The following is a 15021-nucleotide window of genomic DNA, read 5'->3' as shown; positions in this document are numbered from 1 at the left end:
TCAGATGAGATGTGACGGTCAAGTCTAAAAAAGTCCCAAGTGTTTCATGCATCACTTCTGAGCAGCTCTGTGGGCCCCAGCGGACAGACAAACGATGCCAACCGTACAGACGGGTTAGAAGACAGGGAAGAGACAGATTACAGAGGAACGACTCCACAAGATCATTGGAAATCATTTGGGCTCCAAGACACAAATATGGCTTACACGGTTACACAGTCAGACAGTCGGCAAACTAAAGAACATCAACCTGCAGGCAAGATGCTGTTAGGATGTCACTGCTTTTCCATTATAAATATGCCAAAACTTTGGTAATAATCCACTAATGTAAAAAAAAAACCCAACAACACAATTTTGCAGTTACAGTGTTCCCACTAAATTGAAAATCACACATGACTAAGTTTATTAACGCAATAAGTCACAAAATAAAACATTCCATGCCATCATCCTCATGCTTTTTCTTCTTCGTGGTTTGTCCCAGTAGTAAAATCAGATTATTGGTTATGTGACTTGTGTGATGCAGAAAAAGTGTTCCCATTGCAGTTTTGTGAAATAAACCAACTTCGATACAGCCAAAAATCCTAGTGTCTATCCTAGATTTTTTATTTTTTTATTTTAATTGGCTTGTTTCCAATAAGCAAATTTATTTTCAAAATGTAAAATTGCACAAATATATGGTTCATGGAAATTTAGCTAATGATCCAGAAAACATCTACAAGTCAACCTGGCGCAGAAACCGAAAAAGGAAAAGTTTTGGGTTGGTCTAATCAAAGTCCAGATTAAAATCAGACAGAAGCTTTGACATGATTTTCACTCATAAATGTGGAGGGGAAAAAATACCTCCCCTAATCTAAAGACTCATCGTTTTCTATTCCAAACATTTGATGCTAGCTGTTACCACCAAGAACAATGCAACCACTTAAGTTTAAGGGGGAGTTATTTATTTATTTATTTATTTACATGAAAACAGGTTTGTTGGAATATTTTTTTCTACTAAGTAAAAAAATGTTTTTTAAATAGCACCAATCACAGACATTAAAATCACAAAGAGCTTCACAAAGAAACAAAATCAAGAATATAAAAACTGACAAAGGTAGCAGACTAGTCTGACTGGTTTTGTTTATTTTCTTTTGTTTATTGAATGAAATCTTCATGGAAAAAATATTTTGTGTGTAGAGGTAGAAACAGAAAAGATTTGTGATTCTATAGATATGATTATTAGATATTAATTCCTGCTGAAAACCAGGTGAGGTTTTATGGACTGAATTCAGTGTTGTTCCAAGAATCTGATTCAGTAAATATTTAAATGAAGATAAAACTTAGAAATGATTACAGTAAAAAGGTGTTTTTCCTCACTGTGACCATGAAGCTTCATCTCTGACCAGCACTGTAATAATTGGGCATCATGGGTAAAATAAAATCAAAGCAGAAGGAGCTGAAAAACAATTAGAGTGTAAAACTGGGGTGTTGCATTCTGGAGGAAGTTAGACAATGGCTTTCTAAAGAATATCCATACAGGCATTAGGCCCCTTTTACACAGAGTCTTAGCTGAGTTTCTATTTACCATAAAACTGTGCAAAAGAGAATTACAAAAATAAATTTGCTCAATGAAAACAAGCCAATGTCGAAGACCCTGAAAGCCCTGGGTTAATTAAATAATTTATTTCTAGTTTTAGTTTAATTAATCGTAAAATTGTCTTTTGTTTTAGTAATGAACTGATTGATTATTCACAACATGCACTGTGACCCACTGGTGAACTGTTATTGACAGATTATGTTTATTATATCAGTCATGGGGTTGTGTGGAAATTTATTAGTAATCAGTATCTCACGGACTATGGAGGACCAAAACTGACATGATAAAAAAATAAAATCATAAATATATATTTTATTTTTCCTTGTCCTTACACATGTTGGCATCAAGAAATGTATATATTTTGTTTTTCTTTCCTTTATACATGCGCTGTCATCAAAAAATTTATACTAATTTTTCTTTTCCTTACACGTGTTTTTGTCAAGAATTGTATATATTTTCTTATCCATTTTCCCTAAACATGCGTCTTTGTCAAGAAAAGTATATATTTTGTTTTGTCGTTTCCTTATACAAGCGCCTCCTTTTATTAGGTACTTTTCCTTGTGCATTGCAGCATTGTCGTTAAGAAAAGTTAAATGCAAATGAGGGGCGGTGTCGTCAGGCTTCAGCTTCTGCTGATGGGTTGGTTAGCATCACACTGGACATAGTAGTGAAACAAATGTTCAAAAACTCAGAGAAATTACTCCATTATTGCATTTTTTATACCATACTCTGATAGCAGGCAGCTAGATAATTATTTCCCAAAATCAGTTTTCAATTTGACTTGAATTGAAACTGAATTTGAGAAATCTGTTGTTTTCTTACATGTTCTTCTCAAATAAATATTAAACAACAAAACATGTTAATAAATGCAATAAACACATGCTCCTGTTTACTAAGAGTTTGTAAATAATAAATGATTTGTCTTATGTCCTCTTTTAGTGGCATTTCAAACTGTTTTTACTGGTGCAAAGACTCATGACTGTAGCTCCTAATTAACATGCTTGTTTATTTTGGGCCTGCACTCATAAGCGAGTAATGGATCCCTGAGTCCACCTGGAGGAATGAATCAGACATTTTCTAAAAAACAAAAACAAACCAAAACAAAAACAAACCCCTTCATCAGGTGCTTCACATATTTGGCCTTTGAAGGATTACACAAGCTGCAGGTTTTAGGCATGAATTAAATGAAGTTAATCTTTGGCCTTGACATTTGGATTGTAATTAAAATAAAGGAGAGAAAGTTGTGCAGCCGGATTGCAGGCTTTCTGCAGCTCGCCTTAATTGCAGCCAGCATTCCTGTTTGTGTAAAAAAGGGAAACTGAGTTAAGCTGTAATCTCTTCCTTGTGACTGAGATCAAATCCCGAGAACAATCAAGCTTCTAGCAGAACTCGGACCTCGTCTTAGAGGAACCGCCCACCATGACAGAACAAAACACAGATCTATGCAAACAAAATTCTGCTGGTCGAGCAGAGACCCGCTTGCTAAACAGGCTATAAGAGCTTCCATTAACAGCTGAAATGTACAATTATAATCTGAAATGCACCAAAGATGCATGAAATGTAATATCAGTCACATTTAAGGTGACCTATTATGCTTCCCTGACCAGGTTAGGATAGTTCTATGGTCTATACAAAATCTGCACAAAAACATAAAATCTCATTGTAAATAATGAGACTTTAGGGCCTTATGTCTTTAAAAAGCAGAAGTGGAGCCTCCTGCACAACCAACAAGATTAGTGCATTTTCAAACTGCACATCTTTATTATTTAATAGGTAAATCAGACTCAATAATTAAATCTTTTCCTTTGCAGTTGGTTAATCATTAGTGGTGGGGCTCGATTAAAATTCTTACTTGAGCTAATTGGAGGGTTTGTAATTAAATTGTCAAAATAGGCAACATTTTTGATTCAAAAATGCTTTTTTGGTTTTAGATTATTGAATAAATAGACATGTGAGATCAACAAAGATATTAAGATATTATATCCTGAACTAAAATTAGAACAACTTAAACTCAATTGGAAAGCTAATTCCAATGTGTTTCAGGGCTTCCATATTGTGACATGATATTCACTCCCAGTGGTACATTTTTTAATAAAGCAAAAATCACAAGACAGAGTCAAAGCAGTTACTAACATGTGGGAAACGTTTTTGACATATTACCAATAAAACCTGAGAAAAAGGGAACCTATTAATCTTATATTTGTGTTTTGTTTTTATTGCCTTGTTTTTATTACTGCATCCCTCTTCTGACAGGCAGTAATGTTTTCTTTTTCTTCATTACCTGCAGAGAGTTTGGCTGCAGGACCCGATGAACCTCCAGAGGCACTCGCTCCATCATCCTATGCATTTTCCATCTGTTAGATAGATGAAAGCACAAATTTCTTCATTTTTGGTTGCTTTCAAACACATAAATCACAAACTTTTATATGCTGTGGAAATATGCTGAAAGTCTGCCTCCTGACAGTGAAAAAAATGGCCATAATCTATAGTTCAGTTCATGCTCCAGCAAAAAAACAAAACAAAAAAAAAAAAAATCCTCTAATGTGGACAATCAGAAACTTGACTTCGGTCTCTACATTAGTTTTGTTTTTTGCTTATTTTTTAACATGTTCTGTCAGAGTAGCAATAGAAATTGCTATGACTGCCAAGCTCAACAGATTTGTTTTCACAAGCGGAGTATCAAAGGTTTCATGGTAATACCATTATTAGAAATTGCCTTGGGTTTATTTCAAATAAAATGTACATGTAAAAGACATGAAAAGAAAAGCTGCTCTTCTTAAAAGAAAGAGAGAAAAGACCAAGAAACCACAGAAACACACAATTCATTTAGAACAACAATGACTGCATTTCCATTCACCATATGATTGCGCAAAATAGAATTACAGAAATAAATTTGCTTAATGGAAACATGCCAATTTTGAACAAACATGTTTTTTGAAAGGTTTTTGCGCTTGGCTGAGGTGGTTTTTCAGTCGCAACAAAGTTTGTATATTTTTCAATGCTAAATATTAAAATGGTATTGTTTTACTGTTGTTTTTTGTTTAAAATTATAATACTCACAGAAAAAAGGATTTATGATATTACAATTTCTACAATTTAAACTTTTCAGTTTGCAAAACTGATAACAGGATCCTAATCCGAATAATACCAATTTGAAAGTTTGTGGAGATTTTCTTTGGCCAAAACAAATTAACAAAATGTTGTTGGATGAAGGACTTCTTGGTTGTAAGAAGGGTCTGTGTCCTTTGTGTTAGTTTGCACGAGATTAAGGTGGAGATGTCTATTCTGCAATGCTGATGTAATAAAAAAAATATAAAAAAAAACATGGCAGATGTTGCTGAAAATTGCAATTTCATCACTTTTTTGGGCACAAGACAAACTCCTTGACACAACAATGTGCACAGCAGTATTAGCAGCACTCTATTTGTTTCTGCTTTTATAGAAGGAACTTGACGAGAGATAAAACCTCTAAAAACTGTGATTCTGTTGTGCTTCTTCGAGCTGTTAATTTTCAGGTAAAGCCCAGCGTTATTCATGTGCTTTTTTCTTTAGGACATATTCCGTGCAGTTTTCTAAAGAAGTATTAAAATATTAAAAAGGTAGATTAGCTGTAGGGACAAAATATCACGGGGGAGACCAAATTTGTAGTCAAACAGTATTTGTAGTAATAGTGACGCTAAACGGGCCTAATGTCTTGTTTACTGTATGGTAACGATATTGGAAACAGCAAAAGTCATTTATGTTAATATACTTGATTAGCATAGCAGCTTAATTAAATAAAATTTACTGTAAACTTCTGAGAAATAAAACATACATAATGAAACTTCTACAGGCATGACGGATTTATAAGAAATCCGTCATCAGTCTTGTGGTAATGCTAACATCATTGATGTTAGCATTACCACAAGCATTTATGAGCAGAGTCTGGTTTTAATGTAGATTCAAACTAAACCTTTTTCATTTTCGTCTTGCAGGCTGGCGTTTGTAAGAACGAACCTGTCAGACCGGATAGTAGAGGGTAGAATAGGTTATCTTTTCTGTCTTTTACCTCTCTCTCCGTCTATCCCTCTACCTTTTTAGATATAGGTTTTAGCATAGACTGAAGATGAGGGTTCGTTCACAAGTGTTTCCACGTAAGACGAAAAAGAAAAGTATTAGTTCCGAGGCCGTTTTGAAGACTTTGTCTTTAAAGCCCCATACCTTATGCCTTCCCGCAGGAGGCTCCTTCCCGCAGAAGGCGCCTTCCCGCAAGAAAAGCTCCTTCCCGCAGGAGGCTTAAGGTACGGGGCTTTCAATACAAAGTCTTATAAAAAAGCCCTAGCACTAAAACTTTTCTTTTTCGTCTCACGTGGCAACACTGGTGAACGAACCCTCATCTTCAGTCTATGCTAAAATCTCCATCTAAAACGATAGAGGGACAGGAGAGAGAGGTTAAAGACAGAAAGAATAACCTTTTCTATCCTCTGTCCAATCCAACTGGTTCGTTCTTACAAACGTCAGCCTGCAAGACGAAAGTAAAAAAAAGTTAGTGACCAAATGATCGAAGAGGGCCTACATTCAAGGACTCTGCTTCAGCCGGTCATTGACGTCAATCTGTGACGTATGATTCGGGCTTTGTCTTTGAAAACCGAGGATCACGTGACCAGCTGAGCCAATCAGGTGCAGGTGACGTCACAGTCCTATTGACACAGTATTTGAATGTAGGCCCTTTTACTTTTTATGCCTTCCTGCAGGAGGCGTAAGGTAGGAAACTTGCGCTCTGCGGGGTGGAGGAGGAGGAGTTGCCCCTGCTGCGGTGGAGCTGTACTTCCTGGAGAGCAGATCTGTATGTAAATGAGACCAATCAGAGGCAGGTGATTGGCTCAGCTGATCACGTGATCCTGGGGTGGCAGTCAAAGCTCGAGTCACACGTCACAGATTGACGTCAATAACAGGTGTTCAGACTGTCAGATGTGCGCATGCGCATACCGTAATGCGCACGCGCACATCGATATCACGTCACATACTTCTTACTCAGCAGATTTCTTATAAATCCGTCATACCTGTAGAAGTTTCATTGTTTGTGTTTTATTTCTCAGAAGTTTATGGTAAATTTTATTTAATTAAGCTGCTATACTAATCAAGCATATTAACATAAATGACTTTTGCTGTTTCCAATATCGTTACCATACTGTAAACAAGACATTAATCCCGTTTATCGTCACTATTACTACAAATACTGTTTGACTACAAATTTGGTCTCCCGCGGGATATTTTGTCCCTATAGCTAATCTACCTTTTTAATACTTCTTTAGAAAACTGCACGGAATATGTCCTAACCTCCCTGCGCCTCCACAAGAATAACGCTGGATGCTGACCGAAGCTGGATTAGGCAACAAGCAGAACAACACCTCTTTCTGGACACTGGGTGGAAATAACTAAATTTTTCTTATTTCTATTTTTTTTATTTACCGTGAACTTCTGAGAAATAAAACACACTAAATGAAACTTCTACAGTTATGACGGATTTATAAGAAACGTAACATCGATTTGCGCATGCGCATTACCACAAGGTACGCTGGATTTATGAGCAGTCTGCTTTTGATATAGATTCAAACTAAACCTTTTTTATTTTCGTTTTGCAGGCTGACTTTTGTAAGAACGAACCAGTTAGACAGGATAGTAGATGATAGAATAGGTTATCCTATCTGTCTTTTACCTCTCTCTCCGTCTATCCCTCTATCTTTTTAGATATAGGTTGATGAGGGTTCGTTCATAAGTGTTTCCACGTAAGACGAAAAAGAAAAGTATTCGTGCAGAGGCCGTTTTAAAGACTTTGTCTTTAAAGCCCCATACCTTACCTTACCCTTCCCGCAGGAGGCATAAGGCGCCCCTGCTGCGGTGGCGCTTCAAGTCCTGGAGGCCGGACCTTATATGTAAATTTTAAGCAATCTGTGTTATGTGACTAAGACTTAATAGTCACATGACATGTGATACAGATATATGATGTAGATATGTAGAAATAAATATTTAAATTTACATCACAGTATTCTTGACAGTATTTGAATATAGTCCCTCTGCCATAATTTGCTCGCTTCCTCGTTTCTTTTTCTTGTCAATTAAAACTAAAACCCATCAAATATAAACGATCTCCCTCTGTAAGGGAGCGAGTTCATCACCAGCTCATATAAAGCTGGTGATGGCTTAATGTATTTGAGATGTTTCACTTTGACAAGCATTACAAAACGAGATGAAACAATGAAAGGGCCTACTTTTAAATACTGCATGCAAAGCAGTTTATTTGCAGTCATGGAATACTATTAAAAATTTAACCATACAAGAGGTTAAATTTTGTGTTTTTATCAGTGACCATAACATTGATTATTGTAAATAATTTCTTAGTAGCCAGACATCATATAGACAAATGTCGCTTCTTTAAACTTTTAAATAATTCATAATTTTATTCAGTTAATTTTTTATTGTTGTTTTATAAATTCTTCTATTTTGTCAAGTCAAAAGCTGACTTCTTTTTTGAAAACATTCACAATGTTTGAATTGCCCTGAACTATTTTTAGTATTTAAGTTGTATATTCAAGTTGCACCGTTAAACGCTCGATACATTTTAGGTTGTTTGTGTTGAGTTTTTTTTGTTTGTTTAGTTCTGTTCAATTTTGTGTATGTTGCAAATACACAATCTCACAAGAGATCAACTTGGCTGACCTTTGGTGACCTCTAATTAAAATGATTCCAGAACAAACGGAAATGGACAAACTCCAGAACCACACTGTCAATAGAAGCAAGAAAAGACAAAATGCTTTCCTTCTGGCAAAGGACTAAAATATAATTTGATACAATGCATTTATATTCATACATTCAACAAACCAGAAAATATTCAAACAAGTGCCTGAGTAGTAAAAAGGAAATAGAACAACAAACAAAAGGAGGAATTTTAATTCACATCAAGTCACGCGTTCAAATAGTCAATACAGCAGCCAAACAGGCAATGCAATAGTGTTTCAAGGTACAAAATGTTCTCCAGAAGAAAACCGACTCTTAGCGTAATTTTAGAGCATCCACAGTCAAATATTTTCTTTGTTTATACAGAAAACAGTATCAAACATTAGGCAAAGTCATCTCATGACAAAACCATGAACATACGCATGCATTTAAGATTTTTTTTTTTTCCGTTTGTTTCATAATATTGAGCTTGCACACAAAGGCAGACAGGTTACAAAACCAAAACCACGTGTTGGTTGTATTCATTACGTATTCACCAGAGAGCAAGAGGGATCACCGTGTCAAGGAGAATATTGAGATGCCAACAAGGTTTCATGGCCATAAATCAATGCGGCTGGAAAGGCTGTTAACACTTAGGGAAAACAGAGGCGTGACGCCTGATGGGATGAATTAAAGATGTTAGTCCCCAGCTTCTATAAAGGTGATAAAATGAAAAAAAAAATCAAAGTAAATGGATGGGATCTAATAATTCAAACAGTAACAGAGAAGCCATGGTTAGATCATTAAACAAAGGGACAACAGTGCTGCTCATAGCTATCGACCGGCTGTAATCAGTGAGATAAAATGATGTGATCGCTAAAACCGTCAGCCGCGCCGACGGCATCGACATGCTCCTGTAAAACAAACAGAGTCAATCACTTTTAGGGACAAGAAGCTGTTAGCTAAATGACGAGCCTGACAGGAATTCTGATCTTTGAACTGTTTCTTTTTTTGTTTGTTTGTTTGTTTCGTTTGGTTTTCCCAGTCTGTTTTACAACGAGCGTGCAGTGGAAATTTACAAGACGTGTGGTGTGGTGAGTGTGTGGCCATGCAGAAAAGGTCGCACTCAGAGTGGTAAAAATCACAAACACGTGACATGCATCCCAAACTACTGAGTCCTCCACATAAGATAATTAAAAACTGAATTATTTAAGTTCTGTTCAAACATAGGAGCAGATCGGTAAACACAAAATGAACATTTCTAAGCACTAGGGCTATGCACTGAAAAAACACTAATCTTACCAACTATTTTGGTCTAGTTTCTTAGCATACTGAAAATAAGAGAAAATTAACTTACAAGTAACTTTTCAGCAAGATAAATGAGCTTGTTTTAAGTACATAATTATTTTATATTGATGAAAAAGTACTAGCTCCACTGGTAGTGAAGTACTGGGTTACAAGTGTACTAATAAAATTGTACTAGAAACTAAGCAAAAATACTTGGTAGGATTCAGTGTTTTTACAGCATAGACGTACATTCTGTCTGATACATATGAGATCAAACACAGGCTGTGGGTGTGTTAAAAACTCTTCCCATCAATCTTTTTGCAAATTCTGCATAAATTGTTTTTTGCCTTTGCATAAACATATCACTGTAAACAATGCATGCTCTGAGTGTTCATAATACTTTATTGTATTTTGTTTTACGTCAGGATTCACTCAGGGTTTCTGCAAACTTAAATAATTTCAATGCAACACTTTGACCACTTCTTACCTAAATAAATTCTGAAAAATATGTGAGTGACCTTTAATATCCCTACGTAACATGCCAAGTTCCCTGGACTTGGCATTGTCTGCTCTTTGCAGCTTTGTTGCTACAGACAGGAGACAATGTGTCCTGTAGGCCAGTCACGAGAAGTTTTGCTGGATGATAAATTGTCCCAGTAATTAATTGGATAAATAATGATGATATTTAATAATGGCATTAAAATGTAAGTTAAGTCTCAAATCGCAATAAACTTTAATTTTGTAAACACTTAACACTGAAACTGGAAGATATTTTAAATATCCAAAATAAAACACAACCAAAAACAAATAAAGTGGATTATGATGTCTCTGAAAACAAAACTGTCCTTCAAAACTATTAATCATCAGAATCGAGCTAATTTTAATTTATCATGCCATTAATTGATTGCTTATTTTGTCAGGCTTAGTGTTCAGCACATTGTATTTTTAGATAAAATTTAGTGTTTCATGATTTCTTTTTTACACTTTTATTTTGTTTTTAGTAGTAAAATAAATAAACCTCACAGGGAATTACTTACGTTGCAAAAATACAATAAATGGATGCACTCCCATAGCAGAGGAGCTGATAGTAAATATTTATCAAGAATGTTTTGATATTCAAAATGCTTAAAAACACTATAAACTAGTTGAAAATGTCTTATGCTTTCCTGCATCATGGGACTTGTAGTTTAACCAGAACTACATCAATGGCACCAGAAAAAAACTGGAAATAAATGGTGGAAGAAAGGAATGAAAAGTGAAAATAGTTAAAGCCCAAAAATCTGGGTGTATTTTTTTGAGTTTCTAAGGGCTAATTTAAAACTTTACAGAAACCCTGTCACCTTTCCACACTCTTGCAGAAAACCATTTTCAACAGTGTAAACACTACACTGTAAGCACATTTGGAGCTGTCCAATCATACGGTACCAAGAGTTCAACAAGTGATTTTCACCAGCCAGGTCCCCACTGAATGTCACTCTGCTGCTGATTAGAGCCTCTGAGCCCAGCAAACCACAGGTTCAGGATGCTTTTTGTTGTTTTTTGAGCCTGGTGATTGTAAATGTTTCCACTTCTGTGTGTCTCAGAAGATCTTAGACGTCTCAGTGGTTTTCATCCTTAATCTTAAAGGGCAGATTTCACCACTTTTCTGACACAATAAAGCCATTTGGAGGCAGGTTTGTAGGTAAGTAAATATATGGAGTGATTCAAAATGGAGTGATGAATACTTTTCTTACCTGGACAATTTGATTATTTCAAAATGTATCAGCTCTGTAGACGAATAATTGGATTGAAGATTCAATGCAAAGTCCAAGCAGGTTGCCAATTGCTGCATTTCCATCGACCATATAATTGCACAAATTGTAATTTTGAAAATAAATTTGCTAAATAATAATAAAAAAGCATTTTTAATCATAAAAAGGTTTTGTGCAAGGATGAAGTGTTTTTTTTTCAGCTGTATCAAAATTAGTGAATTTGAAAATAAAACTGCAATGGAAGCAATTTTTTGGCATCATGAGTCGTGATCAACAACTGAATGTTAGTACTGGCAGAAAATATGATGAGGAAGATGACAGGAAGTGGTTGGAGGATGTTTTTTTTTTAATGACGTATCTTGTGAACAAACATATTCATGTGTGATTTTAATAACATTTCTCATTTAATGGAAAAATCCCAATTGCAAAATTGTTTTTTCAACATTAGCAGAATATCTGTAAAGTTATGTGCATGTGTAATGGAAATGCAGCTACAGATTATGAATTTTTGTCATGTCAAGACGAGAACGTTAAGTTTCTGCCAGAGGTTTTAGTCAACCAAAGTGTTTATCATGCATTTCCGTCTCATTTCCATATTTTGACCCTAAATATTCTGTCAGATTGGATTGTTAATGTTCAAATGACTCTACTACTACTGCTCAGTCTGTTGTGTAAAACCTTAAATCAACAATATTAAACAGCAACATCTTCCCACACAGGTTCGTCTTTACAACACTAAACGTGAGAAAGAAGCAAATGTTAGTTTGATACGATGCACATTAGGAAATATTTGCTACTCTTAGTTTTTCAGTCACGTTCCCGCCTACATTTCTGCTTTATTTCACGTTTTGTTTCTCTCCTTCTTTTTATTTGGTGAAATTTATTCAGCTGCTGTAAAAGGCCTCATCAAATAGAGAGCATTTGCTTCTTTTATCTTCACTGATCATGCAAGAAAGCTGAAAAGCTAACGAGTCAACAGCACAAACCCCGCCATCATTCTCCGTGTTGACTCAATATCTCGGGAAATGAGAATACATCAGCAGCCGTGCGAGTTGTGTTTTTAAATGTACAAGATGTGGAAAGTATAATTTGAGCCCTGTTGACAGGAAAATGTTTTCCCAAAGAGAGGAGTTGGATGTCTGATGTGAGAAAAACGGAGAAGAGCTGAGGAAATGCAGGTGGAGGGGTCGGATCGGGTGCAGGCCTTCAGTCATTCATTGAGCCGGGTAACTCATTGGTCAGCGTGTGCCAGCGTTCGATTTTTTTGTCCTTGTTTTTGAGGCAGTCGAACCAATGTTTGAGCCTCTCTCCGTTCGCGTTGATGCCCAGAGACACTCCACCTAGAAGATGACGCACAGACAAAATGGATGAAGAAGAAACTTTCAAACTATCTCTGTGGACTTTTTCTTTTTGCCTTTCCACTTATTGTGAGTTCAGTCGTAGCACACACTGCAAAATTACAAACTGTTACTCAGTATTCCTAATGCAAATATATCGATATATCTTGAAATAAGACAAAACTAACTTACAAGTAACTTTTCAATTGGTGTGGGCATTTTTATATCACTTATCATTTATCGTGATACAATTTTTCAATTAGTACTTCAACACTTTTGCTAACTTTGAAAATATCTAGCGCACTTAGCTTCCTATTAATTAGGTTTCTCTGATAAATTGTAAAGGACCAGTGAGGTTTTTGTTGAATAAAATTTGACATCTGTGTTGAAGTTTTGGTTACTGACTTAAGAATTCATGAAGTAGTTAGACGTTTATATTCATGATCTTATTTTGAAGTGTGTGAAGTCCACCTACACAGCAGTTCTGTTTCCTCACTTCATGTTCTCCGTCTCTTTTTTTCCTCAATAACTTTATTTCAAACATAAACTATTATAGAACAAAGACATTATGCTAAAATTAAATTGGAGATAAAGCTAATTATATAATTTGAATTGAAGCTAGTGTTTTAGCATTATCTTATACTAAATGCCATGTTTGTGTAGCATTTAGCGTTAGAAGAGCTAGTGCTTATGATTAGTGCTCCAGGCTTAATGTAGCTAACTTTTTAGTTAGTGGATCCCACCACTGGAAGTCTATAAAAGTTGATATTTTAAGGTGATAAAGTTTGTTTTTTATGGAGACGTTGAAAGGAAGCTGAACAGATGGACTCTTAGCTGGACAGCAGCTACGATGTGCTGCTGGATACCAATACACCTATTAAACCTGGTCTTCTACAGCAGAAATTGGAGCTGATGGAATCAGACTCACCGATGAAATCGTTTGATTTTCCTATGTCATAATCCCACACTGTGACCTCCAAAGTCTTCTTAGTGAGGTCTGCATATTTTATGTCGTAACAGAACTCCTGCAGGAAACAAAGCAAAAAAAAACAAAAAAACACAGAAGTTAGCTTAGACTTACCTAATGTGTACAGACATTTTCTTTAAGTTTTTACTGATCTCCAGCCCTGTATCTGACTGTGTTCAGGGAATAACACTGAACTAAAAATAGTTTGTTCTTGAAAAGGCTCTAAAATATCACCAAGACAGTTTCATGTAATTTATAGATCTTTACAAATCTGTCTTCAAATGACCAGTAGGAGGTCACCTGTGATTATTTTGGTATGGTCAATTGGCCCAAACAATACATAACAACAAGATAACATCCTGGAGTTCACATTAAGGTTTCTGCTCAACCTTAATCATTGCCCTGATGCAGGGGAGGATGCTGGACTCTGACGGAAAGGCTGAGAGGTGATGCAGGAATATGGGCACCAAAAATGTCAGAGGAAATGTCAAGCTGCCAGATTGCAGGGAGGTTCGACCATTTCTATACAGCCGGATACATCCAAACTGAAACACCCTGACATCCAGAGGAAATAGAAAAACATAAAAACATCTTCAAAAATGACCTACTGTGCTTCCTTGAACATGTTAGGATAGGTTTATGGCCTATAAAGCAATATGTTCTTTACATTTTTTTGCATAAAATCATTCTTAGATATTGAGATTTCAGTTTTAGGGCCTCTGTCACTTTAAATCCAAATAATGTGCTGCTGGCTACATCCCCCAACTCAACATTTACACTCATATGTGAAAATGGGTGCAAATAGACATGCAGTTATACAACCATACATCTTTGAAAAGCATTAGTAGAGACTCCTGCACAACTAACAAGAATACAGCAAGTGATTTCTGGATGGTAAGTGAACAACAAAACATTTAACTTTTCCAGCAGCCATTGTACAGCGCATTCTGCGGTAAAACCAGCTGACCAAACTTGGTGGAGCTCCACTTCGATTGCTAGGTAAAAGGCAGAGCTCCATTGGGGTTGCTGGGAATTGAGCTAGGCAATGACCAGTGCCTACTGATCTGTGAGATTAGATTGCAGAGGTTTTCAAAACGGCTCATTTTTCAGACACCAAAAACATAAATTTGTGGCTGGGTGTTTTTTTAAGCACTTAGGCTGTTTTTAGAAACAGTTGAGATCCAAATGGAAGTATAAAAATATGCAAAATATCAATTTTGCTGAATATGTTCCCTTTCATATCCTGCTGAACCTCTGAGGCTCAAAATATTTCTGATTTATTCCCAAGTGTTGTGGATATTAAGTGTGCATATGTTCAATAAGAATTGTACATTTGTTGTAATCTGTCTCATTGGCTCTAATAAAAATATTTAGGAAGAAAAGGTTTCAGTTTTTGTTTTTCTTTCTTAC

The 15021-nt window shown here is 35.8% G+C and overlaps 1 protein-coding gene and 1 long non-coding RNA gene across 4 annotated transcripts in view; both read right to left on the bottom strand.

Moving 5' to 3' along the window:
• Nucleotides 1-5503: 5503 nt before the first annotated feature.
• Nucleotides 5504-9364, bottom strand: LOC107837574 (uncharacterized). The gene is made up of 3 exons (XR_001663597.1): nucleotides 9354-9364; nucleotides 6716-6720; nucleotides 5504-5916 (listed from the first exon to the last, which is right to left on the bottom strand). It is a non-coding gene; the product is annotated as an uncharacterized LOC107837574 (long non-coding RNA).
• A 2812-nt stretch (nucleotides 9365-12176) lies between these two features.
• LOC103146121 (double C2-like domain-containing protein beta) overlaps nucleotides 12177-15021 on the bottom strand; it is a 125687-nt gene continuing 122842 nt past the window's right edge. For all 3 annotated transcript variants that reach the window (XM_016677298.1, XM_016677296.1, XM_016677297.1), the window contains 2 exons: nucleotides 13573-13669; nucleotides 12177-12647 (listed from right to left, as the gene is read on the bottom strand). In XM_016677298.1, the coding sequence (XP_016532784.1) occupies nucleotides 12514-12647; nucleotides 13573-13669 (231 nt within the window). In that variant the 3' untranslated portion in view covers nucleotides 12177-12513. The remainder of the gene's footprint in view (nucleotides 12648-13572; nucleotides 13670-15021) is intronic.

This window comes from Poecilia formosa, unplaced genomic scaffold (genome assembly GCF_000485575.1).
Source record: "Poecilia formosa unplaced genomic scaffold, Poecilia_formosa-5.1.2 Scaffold152, whole genome shotgun sequence".
NCBI lineage: Eukaryota > Metazoa > Chordata > Actinopteri > Cyprinodontiformes > Poeciliidae > Poecilia > Poecilia formosa.
This window is presented reverse-complemented; position numbering and strand designations above follow the sequence as displayed.